Source organism: Rhopilema esculentum, chromosome 16 (assembly GCF_057945365.1).
Source record: "Rhopilema esculentum isolate cy_ngs chromosome 16, ASM5794536v1, whole genome shotgun sequence".
NCBI lineage: Eukaryota > Metazoa > Cnidaria > Scyphozoa > Rhizostomeae > Rhizostomatidae > Rhopilema > Rhopilema esculentum.
Genome location: NC_142830.1, coordinates 11868148 through 11887167, shown reverse-complemented (window position 1 = coordinate 11887167; position 19020 = coordinate 11868148). Strand labels below are relative to the sequence as shown.

Sequence of the window (19020 nt, the reverse complement as noted above, 5' to 3'; positions counted from 1 at the left end):
GAGGAGTATCCCTTGTTAAAACAAAGGAAGCAGTATTCTTTGACTGATTTTAAACTCATTGTATTTCTTGGATAATCTTTGCTTTTCAGTACTTCATTCTATGGTTTGTATGGACCTTCGGTTGCCTTTTTGGCTGGGATGTAATAATATACTAGTGGTTATCTTTCCGATCAGTCAAAGGCCAATGAAAACCAGACATTTCGAACAAAAGGCCTTGATAAATTTTGATAGTATAACTGTGCTTTGGCTAATTGCCTTATGACCATGGATTACACGGCGTAATCCACGAAAACCCAAATGTTTGTTTTACATCAGCTCGATTTGTAACATCTTTCATTGTGATATTTAAACTCGAGCGAAACCTCTCTTTGATCTCTTTGTACTATGAGTAATAGTGTATGGAGTCTCGTTCACAAGAGACAATTAACGGCCTAGACAGACAGCTGAAAATCAAACGGATTACAAGGTACTTAGAGTTTAGAATCAATTTCGGAAATGTCTTCAGGTGCCTTCCTTTGTTTCTATATAACTCCTTGCTAATGTGCACAGGATTTTTCTCCTTTCTTTTTCTAGAATACAGGAAGGAAATAATATAGTTTCCACGTAGACATCTAGTCTTTCAGAACGGCAAATTGAGTTGTAACAGTGACATTGTAGCGCGAGAGTTTGAATGAAAGACAGAAATACATTTCTGTAAGTTAAAGGCATCTTGCATCCTGCTACGTCGATAAAAGACAACAAACCAACCGAATTCCATTGTAGGAAGGGAGTTGCATAGAAATATAGACGACCCATCTTTGTCCAAGTCATTAAAAAAAATAGCTAAAATGAAACTCCCGACTTTTACCTTGTTGAAAATATGTGATTGTCGAATAAATCAAATTTCACCTGGCTCCTTTATTTCAGCTCGAAAAAGAATTGACTTTTACTTATTCCCTGTAGAAAAGTATTTTTAGGATGGGTTCTAGAGAGAGAGGTACATAGAGAGAGATCGCAAAGGTTCAACAACTATAAAAAATTAATGGAAAAGATAAACGTTTGCAAATGCATTTACCCCTAATATATTGAAGTATAACGGAATGAGTATCAATCGAAAAATCGGTTCATCTTTGCCTGATTCTAAAATGCTACCTTATTTGTCCTTACTCCACATAGGTTTTTCAAAGCAAAACGACTGCACAACTAGTTTATTGTCGGTTGCTGCTCTACTCAAATATCTGTAGGACTTTGCATAGGCCCATAATATCTTCGTTCTAATATGGTTAGGGAGTTCTAGTATACTTGGACAGATTAATTGAGCATAATCTTACATAGTTCTTATTTTGAAATCAATATGGATTATTCTGAATCTACCACTGGACATCCGTACTTTAAAGTGGGATTATTTGGGGACACCTTTGTTTGAGATCAAGAAGAACAAAATATATTGTTCATTGAAAACGAAAGGTTTCTATAATTTTCCGGGAGGGAGGCTTTAGCCCCCAAAATTGCAATGTTTTCAAGAATGTTTTATATTGAAGAAAGCAAAGATATTTGCTTAGCATGTTGAACAACTAGTGCTAAAAACACGCTGAAAAGTCTATAGTGGAACCTCTATTAACGCACACCTGTACACAACGGACACCTCTAAAATACGGACAGAACTTTTTGTCTCAGGTAGTCAAAATGCCCTTTAAAGAGCCTCTTCACAACGGAAACCTCTATAAAACGGATACCTCTATAAACCTCTATACAACTTTGTTACAACGTACAACTACATTGGCTACACCGGTGTCCGTTATATGGAGGCTCCACTGTACAAATTTCTAAAACTTGATACAAGCTAGGAATGGGAATCCATGTGCCACAATAAGACATACAGTATGTTGAACTACAAAACTTCAGGTAAGATCTAGATTGTCTGATTAAAATGGACAGTAAAACTTCCGGCAACAAAAATGCTCTGGATTTGCTGAATAAAATTGCTACAGGCAATACAGAGAAAGTAGAATGCAGGGTACAACGATAAAACACGTCATTCATCTATTGAGAAACTAGAATATGCACAAAAACATTACTGTTGTAAAAACCAAGAAAAAACCAATTCTACAACCCAAAGTCTCCTCTCTATTCAGGTTTCACTTCTAAAGGAGAAAAACAAGTTGATTAGTAAGGTTCCTGGCCTTAGAAGGCTTTACAAAGCTTTGTAATAACCCACAAAGATTAGGAGAGATTCGAATGCAGAATATCAATTCATTGCAGTTCAGGTGATTGTCCTTCGGAGTATCAAAAAGCTCATTTTAATGACATAACTGACTTGGTTTCTTATGAATACGAAGCCAACTGGCGACGCTAAATAAGCCTCCGTTATTTTATGTAGGCGAGTGATTTTAACGCGAAATCATGGGTGGAGAAGGAACAGTTTCAGAAGAGTGTATTCTGTGCATGAGGGCACCTTCGAGGTACGTTTGGTCAGAGGGGTAGGAAAGCGTACAAACGCATTAAAGGGAGGGGGGGGGGGGGGCTGTTCAGGAGAAAGCAAATGTAGGCCCTAATAAATTTGTTTGTTAGAAAACCAACATTATATAAACAAAAAGGCTAATGATCCACCTAAAAATCTTAACCACGTGTAAAGGAGACCGTTCAACCGGCTACAAGGTCGCAAGTTCTCGCAGAAGGGGCAGGCATAGTCGGTCACAAAGTGAACGAACCTGTGAAGGAGAAGAGGGTGTGGTCGGAAAATTGTGATTTTAGGCATATGTATTTAATCGATGCCCTGTATCAGAAAGATTGGTACATGCGTATCTGAAACAAATGTGCCATCGGTTCGAATCCAGAAATTCATCCTCCTATTCCATGTTTCTAGTTTTGAGCCTCATTTTGGTGACGCAAATTGACTTTTTTGTTGCAAAATAGATTATTAATTGCGAAAAAGAGAATGTCTAACTTGAAACCCATCTGTGCACAGTTTGTGAAAAAAGAGCGGATTAGAGCTGTGTGGTCTCTGCAACATAATGCCTAATAAATGTTTCAAACGTCTTGTTGAAAAACTGAGAGTCAGTAAAAGTTATAGTATAAAAGAGCGCACCTGTCTAAACAGTACTTCTTGAGATATGAAAGCCTTAGCGTCAAAAATATGCTTGAGTCTTATTGACAAGGATACTGTATTGTTAAAAACAAAGTTAGCGAAATACAATTTCTTTGCAAGGCTTAGTTGATTTTTATGACACATTACTTTGGCAACAATAGCAGTCCGGCTTGTCATGCAGCAAATATAAAATTTCGTAACTGACATTTCTACTAGATCTTATACATAATGATGTTCTCGTGCAGACAAAAATCTAAACAACCCTATCAAGTAGCAAATCGAATGATACTACTACTACTACTACTAGGATATGATACTACTGCTACTACTAAATCGAATGATACGTCATCTAAATACATCGTTTCTTGTAGGTAAAAACCACTCGTAATCTCTATAAAACATATGTATAACACATATGAATGTGTCTGGTAGCATTTAATTATAAAAAATTATATTCATGCGCCATTGGTTCTTTCCAATAGCTTTTTTTTCGCGGTTACCAACAGATGTATGTGAATGGCGATGGCTTCCAAGAAATGGTGCAAATAACTTTCCATAGAACTTTAGTAGTCTTCCTGATATCAAAATAGTTACCCTTCAAAAATGAGTGGTTGCTCTTCAATGCAGAAATATCTACCCTCTTAACAATCATCTACGCCTTTGAGAGGTTGAATGCAGCAGAGGCTGCAACTTCCAAGAAGAATGGTCCCTCTTGGCCAGGATGAAAAGTTGAAGGGATAATTTTATACCTCCCTGGTGCAATGTCTTTGAGTTCAAAAGCAAGGAAGCCCCACCTAAAAAAAGAAAGAGATAAAGCAGCGTGAGAAAAAACAACTTGGTCGACTATAGACTCTCTTTAGACTCTCTATGCAAGATAGGAAGACAACAGAGTCAATGCAAGACTTGAAAACATGATAGAATACGGTTTAAATGACACGCTGTGGTTATTATGTTATAAGGTATCATCATAGAGCAACCTGGAACCCCCCCCCCCCTTTCAAGTAGATACCTCTAAAACAGGAAGTTATATTAGTGAACATGACACCCGTTCAATGATAAGTTTTTTTCAGTTCAATAGTTGATTAGTTGGGACAACTGAAAATGAAAGGGTTCAATAACAGGGGGTTATAACACATCGAAGGGATAAGAATGATGGTTTCTTGTGGGTGAAGTGGGAATATGTTCAGTTATAGGAAGTAAAGTTATGGAGAAGTGACGAGTAAATATCTAACAAAAACAATCCAACAGGAAAAGATTTTAATGATGGCTGGGTGTGAAAGTATCTGTTTTAAATACATTTTTGGAATTCATATAGAACAAACTTCAAATGCTTTCTTTCGTCATATTCGGTATTCCTTAGAGAAAGCAAAAACCAACAAGAAAAATTTCCCACGTTCCCTTCTAATTGGTATTGGCAAGACAAAAAGCGGCTGCTGGCAGACATTGTAGGAAAGAGAACTAAGCAACATAACCAATAAACAAAAGCAGATAGCTCTCACAACAATACGCCAAAATTGTTTAGAAAAACTGAAGATTCTTACAGACTACTGAATTCACTTTGAAATAATCCAGCACCCCTGCGACTTTCCAAGGACCTCACACCACTCATCAGACAAAAAGAAAGAGCCCAAATAACTTTTCCACGTAAAGCTTAATGAAAAACCGGAAGCTCTCCTCCTTACTTAACTATAGTTTTGTTAATGTCACGTCCAGAATGATAAAGCACTCAGCTGTTTATGCTGCTGTTCAAAGTAAACGTATCGTTTATTTAAGGCAAGGTATAGGGCTAAAAATAACAGTCGAATAAAGAAAGTAAGAACATACATTGCTTGAGAAAAATCCTAGTACAAATTCTGATTGCATCATTCCAAAAAAATCAATTGAACAATCACAAAACGGGGCTTTTGTATCATTTTTCGTGAAATTTTATCGAAAGTGCATTTTGTAAAAATAACATTAACAACAAAAGATTAACAAATGAATGAGCGATTCGATTAATGTCGCAATTAAAGCTTTGTTGGTTAATTGCTTTATCACATCTTTTTGAGGCGTGATCCCGAAATTTTTTCATTAAATAGAAAAAAACGCTCTTGCTTGAATTTATACATTTCATCTCCTTAAAATTTAGCCAGTTATATAAAAATGGTAATTAAAATTTTTCAACCTTGACGCTAAGCATTTGGCGTACACTTGGCTTCAGAGTTGGCCAATTTTAACCAAGGAAACAAACCTGTGCTACCTTCAAGCTATCAGGAAATACTATAGACTCAATTGACAGGTTATAAATCCTACACAGAGAAAGCAAGATAACTGGAAATTCACTTTTAATTATAAAGCCAACTGGAAATTAACTTTTAATTACAAAGCTTGGTAAGAATTGATGGAGGTGTAAATGAGATGAGAGTTGGCTTAGATGAGCGTTGTGCCTTAATCGTCCTCGCTTGAAAGAATTTGCTTGAATCAGCAGAAGAATGTCCTCATTACCGTTCAGAAAAAGCTTGTAAGACCTGCAGCAAATGATGTATAATCTTATTTATCCAGCCAACGATTCATTGACGTGAAGTAAAAATTCAATGTTTGCTCTGTTGGTTAATTAAAAGCAGCTACCTAAAACACATGCTGGACACCACGCCCCACAGCTTAGCAGTATGATATACTAGGGCACAATAGGCAAGCCTTTTGACAAGACAAAATTACGTTTTATTCAGAAAAGGTGACAGAGTTATACAAACAAACATTCAATGAAGTTAGAAAGAATCTTCATTGCATTGACAATACTTGATTGAAAGGTTGAAAGAGAAAACACAGCAGCAGAAAAAAACCAGACTGAAAATAACTGCAAAGCAAAACTGCGACAGACATGTGTCATTTCCGCTGTACGCCCCATGTTTAAGTCGAATTTTCGAGGGAAAAGCTACACCAAAAACAATGTACAGTGGATCAAAAGTTTTGCTAAAGACTCACGAGCTTTCCCTAGGAAAAATGTTCAAAAAGGAGAAATAATATCTTTTAATATAATGATTTGATAACTAACTAACATATACTTAGCGACGTAGAAGAACTGTCTCTAATGTTAAAGGCATTGAATCATGATAAAATGGATTGGGTATACTAATAGTGCCAAAATCCGCTGAGTCACGATTTTCGTGACTGTGATGCTATTGGTTGGCCTTAAACTGGACACATGAACTCACCCCGTACTGACTAACAAAACAGTTTCCATCAATAGAAAGTTGTCAACAATATCACATGAAACAGCAACGATCACGCCGAAACCAAATGACCTCTTATAGAGAAGGCCTATTTACCATGACTCAATGCCTTTAAGCTTCTTTTTATTGCTGGGTCTGCATGTTTCAACTGCCTTGTAACTGGGTTTCTTCTATAACAAAGGTACCAAGCTTTCCCATTGGTGTTTCGGTCTCTTTCCCATCTCGAGATTACGATACATTTTCATATTTTAACTTTATTAAAATAATTTTCATTTTAATGACGTCAGCAGCCTTACCTCTGGCAAACTAGAAGTAGCAAAAGCTGCCATAACTGTGCACTAGTTTTTATTCTCTCAATCAAATTTACGAGTGAAAAGTCTTGGAAAACCTGTAGCGCAGCTGTTTAAATATAAACTTATATGACACTGTTCAAAACTTCTCTTGATCTATAACTTTTGCATTTGTAACTCATTTTCATCATATAATCATTTAATACTTGATAAAATTCTGCCTCTATTTGGTGAAATTTGATAAAATCCTCTCTAAATAAACTTGCTCCTATCAACACCAAAATAAATGAGAACATACAACCAACAGTGAATGAATAAATAAAGAATAAAGTAATAATAATCTGGTCCAAGAGAGGACAAATTACATCGACAGCAAAAAGTTAAACAAAATAGATATGTCCTCGCAAATTTATAGAGAGGAAGCATTAGGATATTCCTAGTAGAAGTGTTTTGACCTAGTGTCACAGGTTGATGCAATTATGACAATACTGGTTGCCTTAAATCCGGGAAAACGAACCGAAGATTGCACTGAGCAACACTCAACATTTGCAAATCTAGATCGTTTGCTTGATGTTCTGGGCCAGCAGAACCATTGGTACAAAGATACCTTGTCTCGGTGCAGTTGCAAACTGAAACTCCAATCAATATTAGAATGCACATATATCAGGCCTGGCTATGAGTATCTAAGCAGTCGAATCAAACTTAACACAACGAAGTGTTGGGTAAAAAGACAACAATTACATGCATTGGGAGATTCAATTAATGGTATAAGGAAAGAATCTTTTCAAGGGTACTTAAACTGTCACAATTGATACAGGAAAGAAAATACCTGATATATTTTTATTTTTAATTTAAAATCATTTATAAACATCTGAAAGAAAGTGATTTAATGCACGTTATTTTGAAAGGCCAATTCATGGACCTCGATCAATTGTGCACTTGCAAGTAGCAGGTGAGTGTGGAGGCGTGCTCACGTGATCGAGGGCCTTCTGGGCAAGGTCTGTAGTTAATAGTGCAAGGTGGACAAAATACCTGTAATCGCCTGAAGTTTGTTTGAAATTTCCTTCTACTGATGAAATTTCAACGCCAGTTGCGTATTGCCTACAGAGAAAGGGAAAGAGCGTTTTACTTGCTTCTCTAGATAACAGTCAGAAGATTATATTTAAAAGCTGCCAAATTGGGAGGTTATGAAAATATGAAAAAATAACGATGTTGATTGTCGGCTCGAGCAATATTTCAATGTATAGAAATGACTAAATAATTTTAAAATAAACTGAAAGGAAATGTTGACCTACTTGCTTGCTTCAACTTTGATCAGAAGTGAACAAGGGGTATTTGAGATTATTTCAAGGTCATATTTTGGATTGTTTAGGTATGAGGGATGATTTGCACAACCACCAGCTGTCAATTTTGTCCATTTTCCTGTTACCTGAAAACACAGACGAATATGGTGTTAACTGTTTATTCAGAAGTAGTATTATACAGCAAAACCCAGCAAAGAAGAAACTAGGAATCCAGGAACCTACAGACTGTCTTTCTTCGACTGAGCACTATGTATTCAAGAAAGCTTCTTAGGCTGTTTAAAATGAAAAATTCTTAATATAACATGTAGGTTCGAAATATTTTGCATGTTGATCGAGGGTGATTTCATATTTTAGTGTGCATCTTGGCAACACGGAATTCCAAAACTCTCAATTGTTTAGCAATCTCGTTTTTACGAAAAATGGCATGGAAGTAATTTTACTTTTCTTTCTTTTCTCTTCTGTCCAATTTAAAGGATAAAAACATTTGATCCTGAAATTATCAGGGAAATCTTTGAAATAAGAATTAAGAAGGGATTAACTCTTGAAAAAGAAGGTTCTTCCTTGAGGAACTTATCGTAATATCAAGAATGAAAACGAGGCTTTCTCAATCTGAAGCAAGCAATGGGAATGAAAGAGGCAATAACTTAATCCGTAGCAAAAAGGCATTTGAAGGTTTACAATAGAATTTTGGATAGCGAAAAAACTTTTCACAAATAAGTTAAAATATGTAATAAGATGTAATTTTCTAGCAGTGATTTGTGACAACTGGTTGTTTGATGCCAAATCATTTCAGCATTCAATTTTTAGAGGCACATTTCATTTGGTATATGATATGCCATGACCTTTCCTAGAAGTAGCCCAGTGTACAAATCAATTTCTCCTTTTAGATTTTGAGACATAAGTACACGACTCATACCAAATTCAGAAACAAATCAATGAAACATAACCTAAGTAAAAATGTAAGCTTTTGCGTTTTGCGGAGCAAAAATCTGGAACGAGGTTGACCGCGAGGCCATCTTTATCTTTTCTAAGAAATTATCTTATCAAATATTATCTTATCAAATTATCTTATCAAATAAATTCTTTATTGCAATTACTCGAAACATCAAAATTATGATTTTTATCAGTTTTCTTTTGTTATTTTTAGTATTGTAAATTTTTAAATTGCAACGTTTTTGCCACGGTTCCCAAATCAATCATAATGGCTGACGGGTCAACCGTAGATAGATAATTTCAACTTGCAATGAAATGAGCAAAGTATCGTACGTTATTGCAAAAGAAAGTTTAATTTAGATGCTTGATTAAAAGGAGATCTTCATAGACCCAATAATAACAAACACGAAGATCAATACAAATAAAAGAAAACGTTTGTAATCTCCTTTCATGCGAGACAACATCGTACATAAATGTTAAACGAATCTTGATACAAAATCAATGAATGTTTAAAGGAAAAGTTATGAAGAGTGTAAAACTTACCCTTTTACGAGACGTGTACGGATTGCCAACAGGACCAATTTCAAATCTCACAGTCCCGAATACCTGCAATTAAATGTAATAAAATAAGAAGCTTAATACATAAGTTTTCATCCTGACGAACAGTTTTTTTCTCTGAAAGTTGTAACGTTTAGGATTTGTATTCTTCAGTAATTATTATTATCATGTTAAGCTAGATTCTTTGATTATGTTGCATGTTAATGTCGCATGTTTGTTTGTCGCGCTGTTGCGTTAGTAACTCCCTTTCCAAGAAATGTGCGTCACTGTTATCGTGTTGTGTGATGTTTCACAGTGTTCCTTTGTTTGTGTTCAATATAATGTAATCCAAGTTAAAATAAAGTAGTCTTACTGTTTTGACGATAAAGATAACACCATAGAAGGAGTACCTTTTGTGTGCAATCTATTTGGGGCTTAGGCCCGTTGGTTCGTTTACAAAGACATAGTCTTAAGACGAACCCTATCGTTACAAGTTATCGTTTCAATGATACAAAAGTTCAGTTGCTTGAAATTGGTGACTGATTGCGAAAGTATCCAGTGATCTTGTTGGGTATCTTGAACATTGAAAACAAAGAGGGTATTGATTACAAAATGCAAATAGAAAAGCTCTTCATTCTGAAAACTAAAAAATGACCTTACGTAAGAGGGTCATGAGAACGAAGGTGAAGGCGATAAACTTACTTTTAAAGTGTAGTAAATTGTATTGTATTTCTCATATTGGGAAACGACCAAGTTGAATCGGTTTGTTCCTTTGGGTGGCCTCATCTTCGCTAGGTAATGTGGGCTGTTGATTTTGGTTCCCTGAAAGTAGGGGTTATCTGAGAAAGGAGAGACTGTGGTTACTTCTTTATGCATTGTAAATTAAAACGAAGTGCATTCAGTGAGTGAAGAAGTTGGCTTTGAAATGTTTGTGCAAAGAATGATTAAAAAAGTCAAAACTAAAAGCTGTTAAACTGCAAAATTCAAAACATGATAATTGCCTTTCCCATTTACCTGGATAATAAACACGAGAATTCCCTGAATTTTTGTAAGCATGGACTGTTATGAATTCTTTATTGTTTGCAAAGTCATCCTACAAAAAAGCAAACATTCAAACAGTGAATTTTTGTGTTCACAGTTAAAGGGTGTCTGGTATTGATCAACATTAAAAAGAATTGAATACAGATACATTTATCGTCCTATCCGGTGATCTTGTTGGAAATGCAAGCAACGAAAACCTGTATTTTTCACGAAGGCGCAGTTTTCAGTAGACACAGGCGGAAAAAATCGTAGGTCAGAGAAGACGGGTGCAGAAATTGAAGTCAGTTTGGCGATAGAACACTGTAAAGGAGAGTGGGGGGGGGGAGTTAGGGAGAGGGAGAGAAAATTATCCAAACAATCACCTAGATAAAAAATCCGTACACTATCGGGCCTTGAGGGCAGTAAGAATATCTAAGACTAAGCATCTTGAACTTAGTTCAAAATGTTTGTAGAAAAAGATAAGAGAATGCTGAAAACATGAAGTGACGGGGCCAGGTGAGGAAAAAGTAAAAAAAATAGACAGCTTCTGCAAATTATGCTTTTGCCAAAATGCAATAAGAAATTATAATCATGCATTCAGTCATATCATAACATCAATGATGTTTTTAAAGCTGGCTTTGTTACAGAAAGGGATCTCGAGGGGAAGGTGGGAGAGGCTAGAAGAAGAGGGAGGTGAATCGCCTTAGGTGAGAAAAAGTTTGATCGAAAACAGGCTATAGAAATCTGGGGAAAAGAAAAAGATAAAACGTTTTAAAGTTTGCGAGTTCTGGAAAGGAAAGATGAGTGTATTCCTCTGAGAGGAACCCTCCTGTAAGCATCTGGAAAAGAAAAATTGCAGAGCAATGGGCTGGAGAGATTTTGAAAGGTAAGAGTCGTTGTTGAGGTGACTGGTTTTGAATGGACTAGAAGCTACAAAAAAAATAGAAAACACTAGAACTATTTAAACAACACTCTTAATTGATCTAACCATTGGACGACAGACTGTTAAAACTAGGAAGTAATTCTTCATTAGAAAATGCCGTTCGTAGAAAAAACGTGACCACAAGAAGTTCATCCGGGGATCGCAGCTTGACAGACTTCGGATGCAGGTAATAGGAAATTCAGTGGTTTTCGTACCCGTTCCATGATGTGTCTTGTTAGCAGAATCCAAATAATTCCTTCTTCATCGCCGCTATGAACAGTAAGTAAGTACTGTGGGTTATCACCTATAAACAAGAAGAAAAAAAGAGTATAAGACTGAAGGTCATCTGATAATAGTTTTAAAGAAAAAGAAAAGAAAGTGCTTTTCTTTTAACTGTATGCCCATACCGAGTAAATTATGTATCTATAGAAATGTCAGTCTTTGCATGTCCATGAAACATCGTAACCCAAGATTTAGTGCAAGATGAGTTCACAAACATACACTTTGAATTGGTGAATATAATTGGTATGTCAAAGAATCAAAGACTACGAGAAATAAAAAATCGAGCGAAGCGCAAAAAAGCCAAATTTATTTGAAAAAGCTTCGTTGTCCCTGGCATATCTAGTCACTGAATACCAAAATGCCAATATAAGCTTACCAACATTGTATGAATCTTTAATGGGCCCATCACCGGCTTGCCATTTCCTTCAAAGAGAGCAAGACATCAAGACTTTTCTCTCTTTTAATTCGTAAAATAGTGTTCAAGGAAATGTGGATCGTACAAGGAAAACTTTAATATCTTCCAGAAGGCTGGAATTTTTTAGTCAATAGAAAAACAAAAAGAAATAAAACACATGGCAACATACAACTTACAAGGCATATGAAAATTAGTTGCAAAAAAGTATTGTCTATACAGTTCTGTAAAGTTCATTTGAAAAATAGAAAATGATGAATGCTTTTTCGACAGTCTTATCAAGCGTTGATTGCTTAATGAAACTTGATTTTTACATAATTTCATAAATTCATAGGTGATAACAAGGAACAAAGATGAAGTCATGTGTTTTAATAAAGATGCAAGCAAAGAAAATCAACATCATCTGACTCAGGTAAAAAAGAGAAAGAGCTTCAAATATTTATAGCTTCTGCACATGGCATGTGTAGCACAAAGTTTCAAAATGGCACAAAAAAATTCTTTCCCAAACACACCTTCAGAGGTTATGATGAAACTTCGAAGCAAGATTTAGAAAGGTTTAGAATTTTTCTCAAACGGATAGCAAGAGGACTCAGACATGACAAAAAAGAAACACATAACTTCAGGAAAAAAATTCCGCGCTGTCAACGGCAAAAGAAAAATCCTATAAAAATATCAACAGCAAAAAGTTAACGAAACTATGGACATAAAAAGCATGTTTATTGTTCCTATCAAATTACTTAAATCCATCATTTTAGATAGCACTGTCTCACATATAAAAAAAAGCGATGGACGTAATATAAACACTTACGAATGTATGGTGTATTTAAATTTGAATAGTTTAGGATTCCAATTCAAATAAAATACGTCGAAGAAGCGGCAAACGGATTCCCAGTTTATCCAGAAAACACCTGTAGAGCCAAAAAACGAGCTGTTCACTAAATATCGAATATTTACTTGATTTGCAAAAAAATAAAAACTGTTCTCGAATGAGCTATATTTTCTATTGAGGACTTCAGTAGGGCAACTTCATGCTTTAAAAAAAGCTATTTCGAAGATAATCTGTTAGGATACTCTAACAGAAACTTTAATGTAAATGTATGTATTCTTGAAAGTATGTTTTATCCTTAAAAAGAAAATCTAGATATATTTACATTGATTTGAGGACAAACTATAAGTTTTTAGCTACCACATATCCACGATCCACTTAACGCAAAACTGATGGACCTAAACAGACCAGAACTGCATTCAGATAGATATAATACAATGGGAATAAAACACGCAGGTTAAATGTAGTTTGAAAATCGAGTGAAAATGCAGTTTCTCACCATTATCGTTTTGTAGGGCATTCATTCTGTCATAGTCTAATGCCCTTAGTAACTCAATGTTCCAACTTTCAGTGTCAGTTTCACTATATTTCCCCTAGAAACAGAAAAAGTCAAGCGAAAGGTTAAATGCCTTGAAAACGCTAGCCAAGACAATAATTTTGGCCTAGATTTGTCGCAAAAAGAGAGGGGTCAACAACTCATAAACAGTTGGCTTCTCAAATTACTGGCTGACCAGACATGGAAAACACAGGTTGACATTTGGACTTGACAGATCGATTTTGAAGTTCAGAAAATTTAAAGCAGTCAATTTGAAACACAGGGCTTGAATTGATCAGAATTGTCAATAAACACATAAGCTTTCCTGACATTGCTGTAGTAATGTAAAGAGACTTTCTATAGCTTTATAAAGCATATACGATGAGATAAATCTAAGATATCATTTCGTGAGATGGAAGACACCCTGATCTTATGCATCTATTATACTGACAACATAAATCATTCTTACGCCTTTTTTCTAGGCCTCGAGTACGCCACGATGATGTAAGGTTAGAGAAAGGTGTAAAGGAGCTAATGTTCGATGAAATTTTTCTTTCAGTAAGATGGTATTCAACAGAATTTATGTGAAGTACATATACATAATACCCTAAGGTACTTGTCAACCTATGGTGGCATATTCAAAATTTTTCGTGATAGTAACCAGCCACCCAGCCACATTAAAGAAAACACCAGACAGCAACATTCCCCAGGGATATCATCGAGGTTGGACTGGTGCATCAATGACGTCAAATGGAACTTCCCCAGGGTCTTTCGGCGCTTAGTCGGCAAGGATACGAATTCTCAAGGGTTAAATACGAGAAAAATGACATTGAACATTTCTTTCCGCATTATTGACATGTGTTTCCCACTGCTTATACCAGAATGACAAGAAGATTGCCCGGTTACTGGATTAATCAAATAGCACCAGAAATTATAAAATGTATTGCAGGAAGGGTAATACTTTTATGACAGACGTTGGAAAAAAGTAAAACGGGCAGTGATTGATTAATTAGAATTCCACTCAGTATAGTCATTTCCCCGGTCACCCTTAAAAACTACGGAATGTAGAATAATATGAAAAATATCCCTGCGTTACTCATGATAGTTAAAACATAAAAATTCACCAATCTTCAGTGTCTAAATGAAAAGGGGATCTTATGATTGTGCAGGAGTGTATCTCCATATTCTCTTTGAGGTTTTAGTGCATTCCTTATAAACATCACGCCCAAGATGTACCAAGGATAAGCCAGGTGACTGTTAAGGTTTATATCCAATCATTACGTCAACCTTTCTGGGGTTGGTTGGACAAAATCTTTAATGGTGGGTAAAATGGCCTACTGTATTTATTCATTAATCGCCTACTGTATCTTGTTTATAAGCTGCCCTTGATTATAAACAGCAGCAAAACATCAGTCCAGGCTTAGAATAAAATAAATACAGTATCTGTAGATGAAAAAACCTCTAAATTTGTCTTGTGTTTGTCTTCATCAGTAGATTTTACTCTGGGTGACCATCCACTCCCTAGTTTGGAAAGTTAAGCTATGCCCCTGAACATCACATCACACCAAATAACTTACAATGCCTGGCAAAAGTACTTGGAACACCCAACAATTTGCAAAACAAGGAACTGCCAAACCAGAAATTAATTGCATTTTTCATAATGACGCGATTAAATAAGCAATAGATCAACATAGAAAGAGACATCACTCAGGACCCTGATCACACGAGAAAAACTCACATCATCTAAAGCCGGCTTTGGTTCCCGAATGGAGCCAGAACAGGTACCGAAGGAAACCAGCTTTTCTCGTTAAAGCAGGGAAATAGTCGATCAATTCTCGTGCTTTCTGGACAACGTAAAGTAACTATCAACCATATTCAAACTACATTTGCTTATTCGTTCACAACATGTTTACAGAATTCAACGAATGCGATTAATTGAGTGGAAAACTTTGAAATTGAACACAATAGGTCTTTTTGATAGCTGAAAATTTTTCTAGGAATTTTTAAAAGAGAATAGCCCCAGAAGCACACGAAAAAACTTTAAAGTGGAGCCCTTCGTTGGGCCTAGGCCAAAAGAAAGATAACAAAGACACAGCAATATTGTAAAAAAGGTAGTCGAACCTTCCATCTCAAGTGATTCCACGGGTTTTTTAGTTGCAGCAGTCGCAAGCCTTTAATTTTTCTTATGTCGAGTACAGCATACGCATGGGTTTCTACTAGACCAGAACGCTCTGTATCTGCTTCTGAGAGGAAGCCTGTTGCCACTGTTATCAAAACATCACCTGAAATTTTCATTACTGCTAAGTGAATTTCAAAATCTTGCTTCGAGAAGATAAAATACCTGCTTCTTTTTATAAGGTTTTAAGGCAATTGGGAACTCAAAAGCAACAAGGAACTGCCAAAATCTTCAGATCCAAAGATTAAACAAAGAACATGCAAAATTTGCTTTAAATACTCAGTTCTAAAATTATGGAGGGATACACCTATTGATATGCAAGATACTTTAACTCTCGTTTGCTTTAAATAAATTGAAAGCACACTAAATAAAGGGCTGAACTTGAATTGGCTGATCAGAACTCAATAGTTAACCTTCTTAATTATTTTTGTATTTTAAAAGAAAGTAAAAAGACTTCAGTGTCTTATACGGTTACTTCTCGTGTATAAATCTGTATTCATATCACATATATATATATATATATATATATATATATATATATATATATATATATATATATATCCAGAAGATTGTTCGCTGTGATAGAAAATTTTGAAATGAGTGAGCTCAGGCCAGCTAGACGGCTAAGCTCGAAAACTCTTGCACAAGCATTAAAAACCTTTGTCGTTCCCGTAGTTGCTCGTTCTTATTCGATCGTTAGTCTGCGGGCTCTTTGGAACGTGCATCAAAGAGATGAAGGAAAGGCTGAAAGTCTCATCGCCTTGAAGCGAAGGCAGCTTGAAATGCTATTACAGCGAAACGACTCGATAATCGTCATATGGAGTTGCATAACTGGCATCGAAAAGAGGAAAAGCCGAGGAAAAACTGAAAGTGATCAATCCCATGAAGGGCAGCAATTGATGGGAACAGCGGATATTTTGGAAGAAACCCAAGAAACCGAACGGGACGATTGCGAAAACAGCCAAGCAAAACCAGATGTGGTTCCTTTGGACGTCAAACCTGGCATAAGCTTCTGGATAGTGGTTGACGTTCCAAGCTCAAATATCAAAACCATCGAAAATCAGATCCAACAACTGATTTTAACGTCCGGCCTTGACTTGGAATGCAAACCCATAAGAGCCAGGGCTTGTGAAGAAACAAATTCATACTATGCATCGACTCTTTGCACTGTCATCAAAGATCACAACCTGGGTTATGCAATGAATCTTGCAAGTAAAGGTATGCACATTTCACATTCGATCTCTATAATGTCTTTACAAAATGCCCAGCATCATTCATCTTTTCATCTAAGAGACGCTTTCATCTGTAAAATGCTTCACCTAAGAAAAAGCACCTTTGCATTTTCCAATGGTTCTGGTTGACTTTCATATCGTTTTGCTTTTCAGGCGCGTACGAATACACAAAGACCGTAATTCATGCACAAACTGGAATTTCGGTCGACAACGAAAAGATTCCAAAAAATGCCCAGTTCGGTACCAAAACAGTACGTGTGACAGTAACAGGAAGCTGTGGACAGGAATTTCGTACCGCTTTCCTTGCAGCATTGGACAAAATAAAGTACACAAAGTTTGATTATGACTTGGTCGATTTGCGAGAAGACAATGCGTCTATGACTTCGGCAAGTTCATCCGTCGGACTTTATTGCAAACCGAAGAGCAACATCTGTCGTGCAGTGGACATGATACGGCGCTCGATGGAAAAATTGACGATGAGGCTGCATAGAGGCTTCGTTTACAGAAAAGTAAACGAAGCAAAGTATACATTCGTCAAAGCGGGAACTGTGCATGAATTTGTGCACGCATTGCTACGAAATTCCGAAGTCGCTGACGTTGTCACGCCAAACCTGCAGGCAGTCATTGGCTTGCTATCCTTCAAAGGTTGCCAGATTGTCAGACAAATGAAAATTAACTACAACCTCATAGAGGTGAAACCATTTGGTGTGTGTTTTAACTTCGCTACCAAGACATTTCATACAGAGTCAATTGGGGAGGAGGAAATTGGAAATGTCTCTCCTCGCACGTATGTCAGCTACACATACAATGAAGGGATTGTGCCAGCCCCAAAAATCTTCATCGACAGCCTGCAAAACAGCTTTCCCGAGCACGATGTTTTACAACGATTCCTGCAAAAATGGTACCAACTTGCCTTGAAGGATTGCTTTCCACAAAAGGCCAAGAAGCTGTGTTGCGTCGGCGAGGCTGACTCTGGCAAGACAAGCTGGTTTGCGCCATACGAAGGTATAATATCAAGGGAAAAGTTAGCCTCGGTAACAAGAGACAGGCACTTTTCGGCCAGCATGCTCAGCGACGACACGGAGTGCTTGATTGTCGATGAATGGCCACCAGATGCGCTGAGTGCAGACGACGCGAAAAGGATCCTGCAAGGAGGATATGTTGCTCTACCACAGAAGCACAAAGAAGCTACGCATGTCGTTTACCGCTCTGGGGTTTACATTACATGCAACTCAATACCTTCGTTTACAGAAATCGATGACGCTGCTATTCAGACACGATTGGCTGTATTCAAAACAAGATCTTTGAAGGAAAGAAATCCTCAGGCAACAAACTACCTGAGGAAAAACTGCATGCAATGCTTCCATTGGTGCGCCAATGAATTACGCGACACTCCATTGTGGGAAGTCGAGGAAATTGAAAGAGCGGAGCAGCAACACGATGATGAGGGTGCCATTTTTAACGATTTCAATGAAGGGCAATCATCCAGGATGATTAACATTGAAGAAATAGAAAAACTTCAATTCTCGCAGAGCATTATAATTGCAAACGATGAAGCAACAGTCGAGCACCCTCAAGGAGCAGTGCCTACTGAAATTATTGACCAGGTCATCTTGGACGACGAAGATGAGAATCCGAACTGGGTGAGGGAGGAAAGTCGCTGTTTCGTCACTTTTGGGCCCATCAATGTATTTTCATACCACAAAGCTGTGTTTCTTTTGATCACTTCTAAACCAAACTGGGATTTATTGGATGCAACGGATGAAGACTTGGAAAGATTTCAAAGAAGACGACGACTTTCCTGGAAAAAGCCCGATTCCATGTATGATGCCTGGCTTCTCATCGAAGGAACGCCAAGACCAGAATTTGATATCAAATTGTTTTCGGAAACATTTCCTCGATGGGAAGAGCTCTTGAGGGAAACGTACCGTGGTATCAGTCAGCTTTCCACGCCGATCAACGAATCGATTGATTCAAATAATGACAAGACTGCCAGTGACGACGAGAGCTTCTTTAAAACGCAAAAAACGCCAAAAAAGCGTCCACGAACTATGATTGTTCAAAGGCGAAGAAAACATCTAAAGTTATCAAGCGACGAAGAAGAATAAACCTTTGTTTTCAAATGCCTTTTGAGTTATATTAATTTTTATATCTTGTAGTTCATCATAAACTTGTAGTTTTATATATTTAAATAAAATGTTGTTGAGTTGAAAAGTTTTCTTCGATGACAATAAATCTTAATAAAGGGATGAATTACTACAATCATATAGAA

The 19020-nt window shown here is 36.7% G+C and overlaps 2 protein-coding genes across 2 annotated transcripts in view; one reads left to right on the top strand and one right to left on the bottom strand.

Moving 5' to 3' along the window:
• Positions 1–1997: 1997 nt before the first annotated feature.
• The window catches only part of LOC135682088 (calpain-7-like), a 34293-nt gene continuing 17270 nt past the window's right edge, over positions 1998–19020 (bottom strand). The window contains exons 13-23 of the mRNA XM_065196815.2: positions 15462–15622; positions 13305–13398; positions 12788–12887; positions 11944–11990; positions 11501–11589; positions 10358–10436; positions 10046–10182; positions 9350–9412; positions 7865–7998; positions 7602–7670; positions 1998–3861 (exon numbers count right to left, since the gene is read on the bottom strand). Coding sequence (XP_065052887.2) covers positions 3720–3861; positions 7602–7670; positions 7865–7998; positions 9350–9412; positions 10046–10182; positions 10358–10436; positions 11501–11589; positions 11944–11990; positions 12788–12887; positions 13305–13398; positions 15462–15622 — 1115 coding nt within the window. The 3' untranslated portion in view covers positions 1998–3719. The remainder of the gene's footprint in view (positions 3862–7601; positions 7671–7864; positions 7999–9349; positions 9413–10045; positions 10183–10357; positions 10437–11500; positions 11590–11943; positions 11991–12787; positions 12888–13304; positions 13399–15461; positions 15623–19020) is intronic.
• On the top strand, positions 16094–18899 carry LOC135685371 (uncharacterized). The gene is made up of 2 exons (XM_065201293.2): positions 16094–16734; positions 16902–18899. Exons 1-2 carry the CDS (start codon positions 16113–16115, stop codon positions 18854–18856), a joined length of 2577 nt encoding a protein of 858 aa, XP_065057365.2. The 5' UTR covers positions 16094–16112; the 3' UTR covers positions 18857–18899.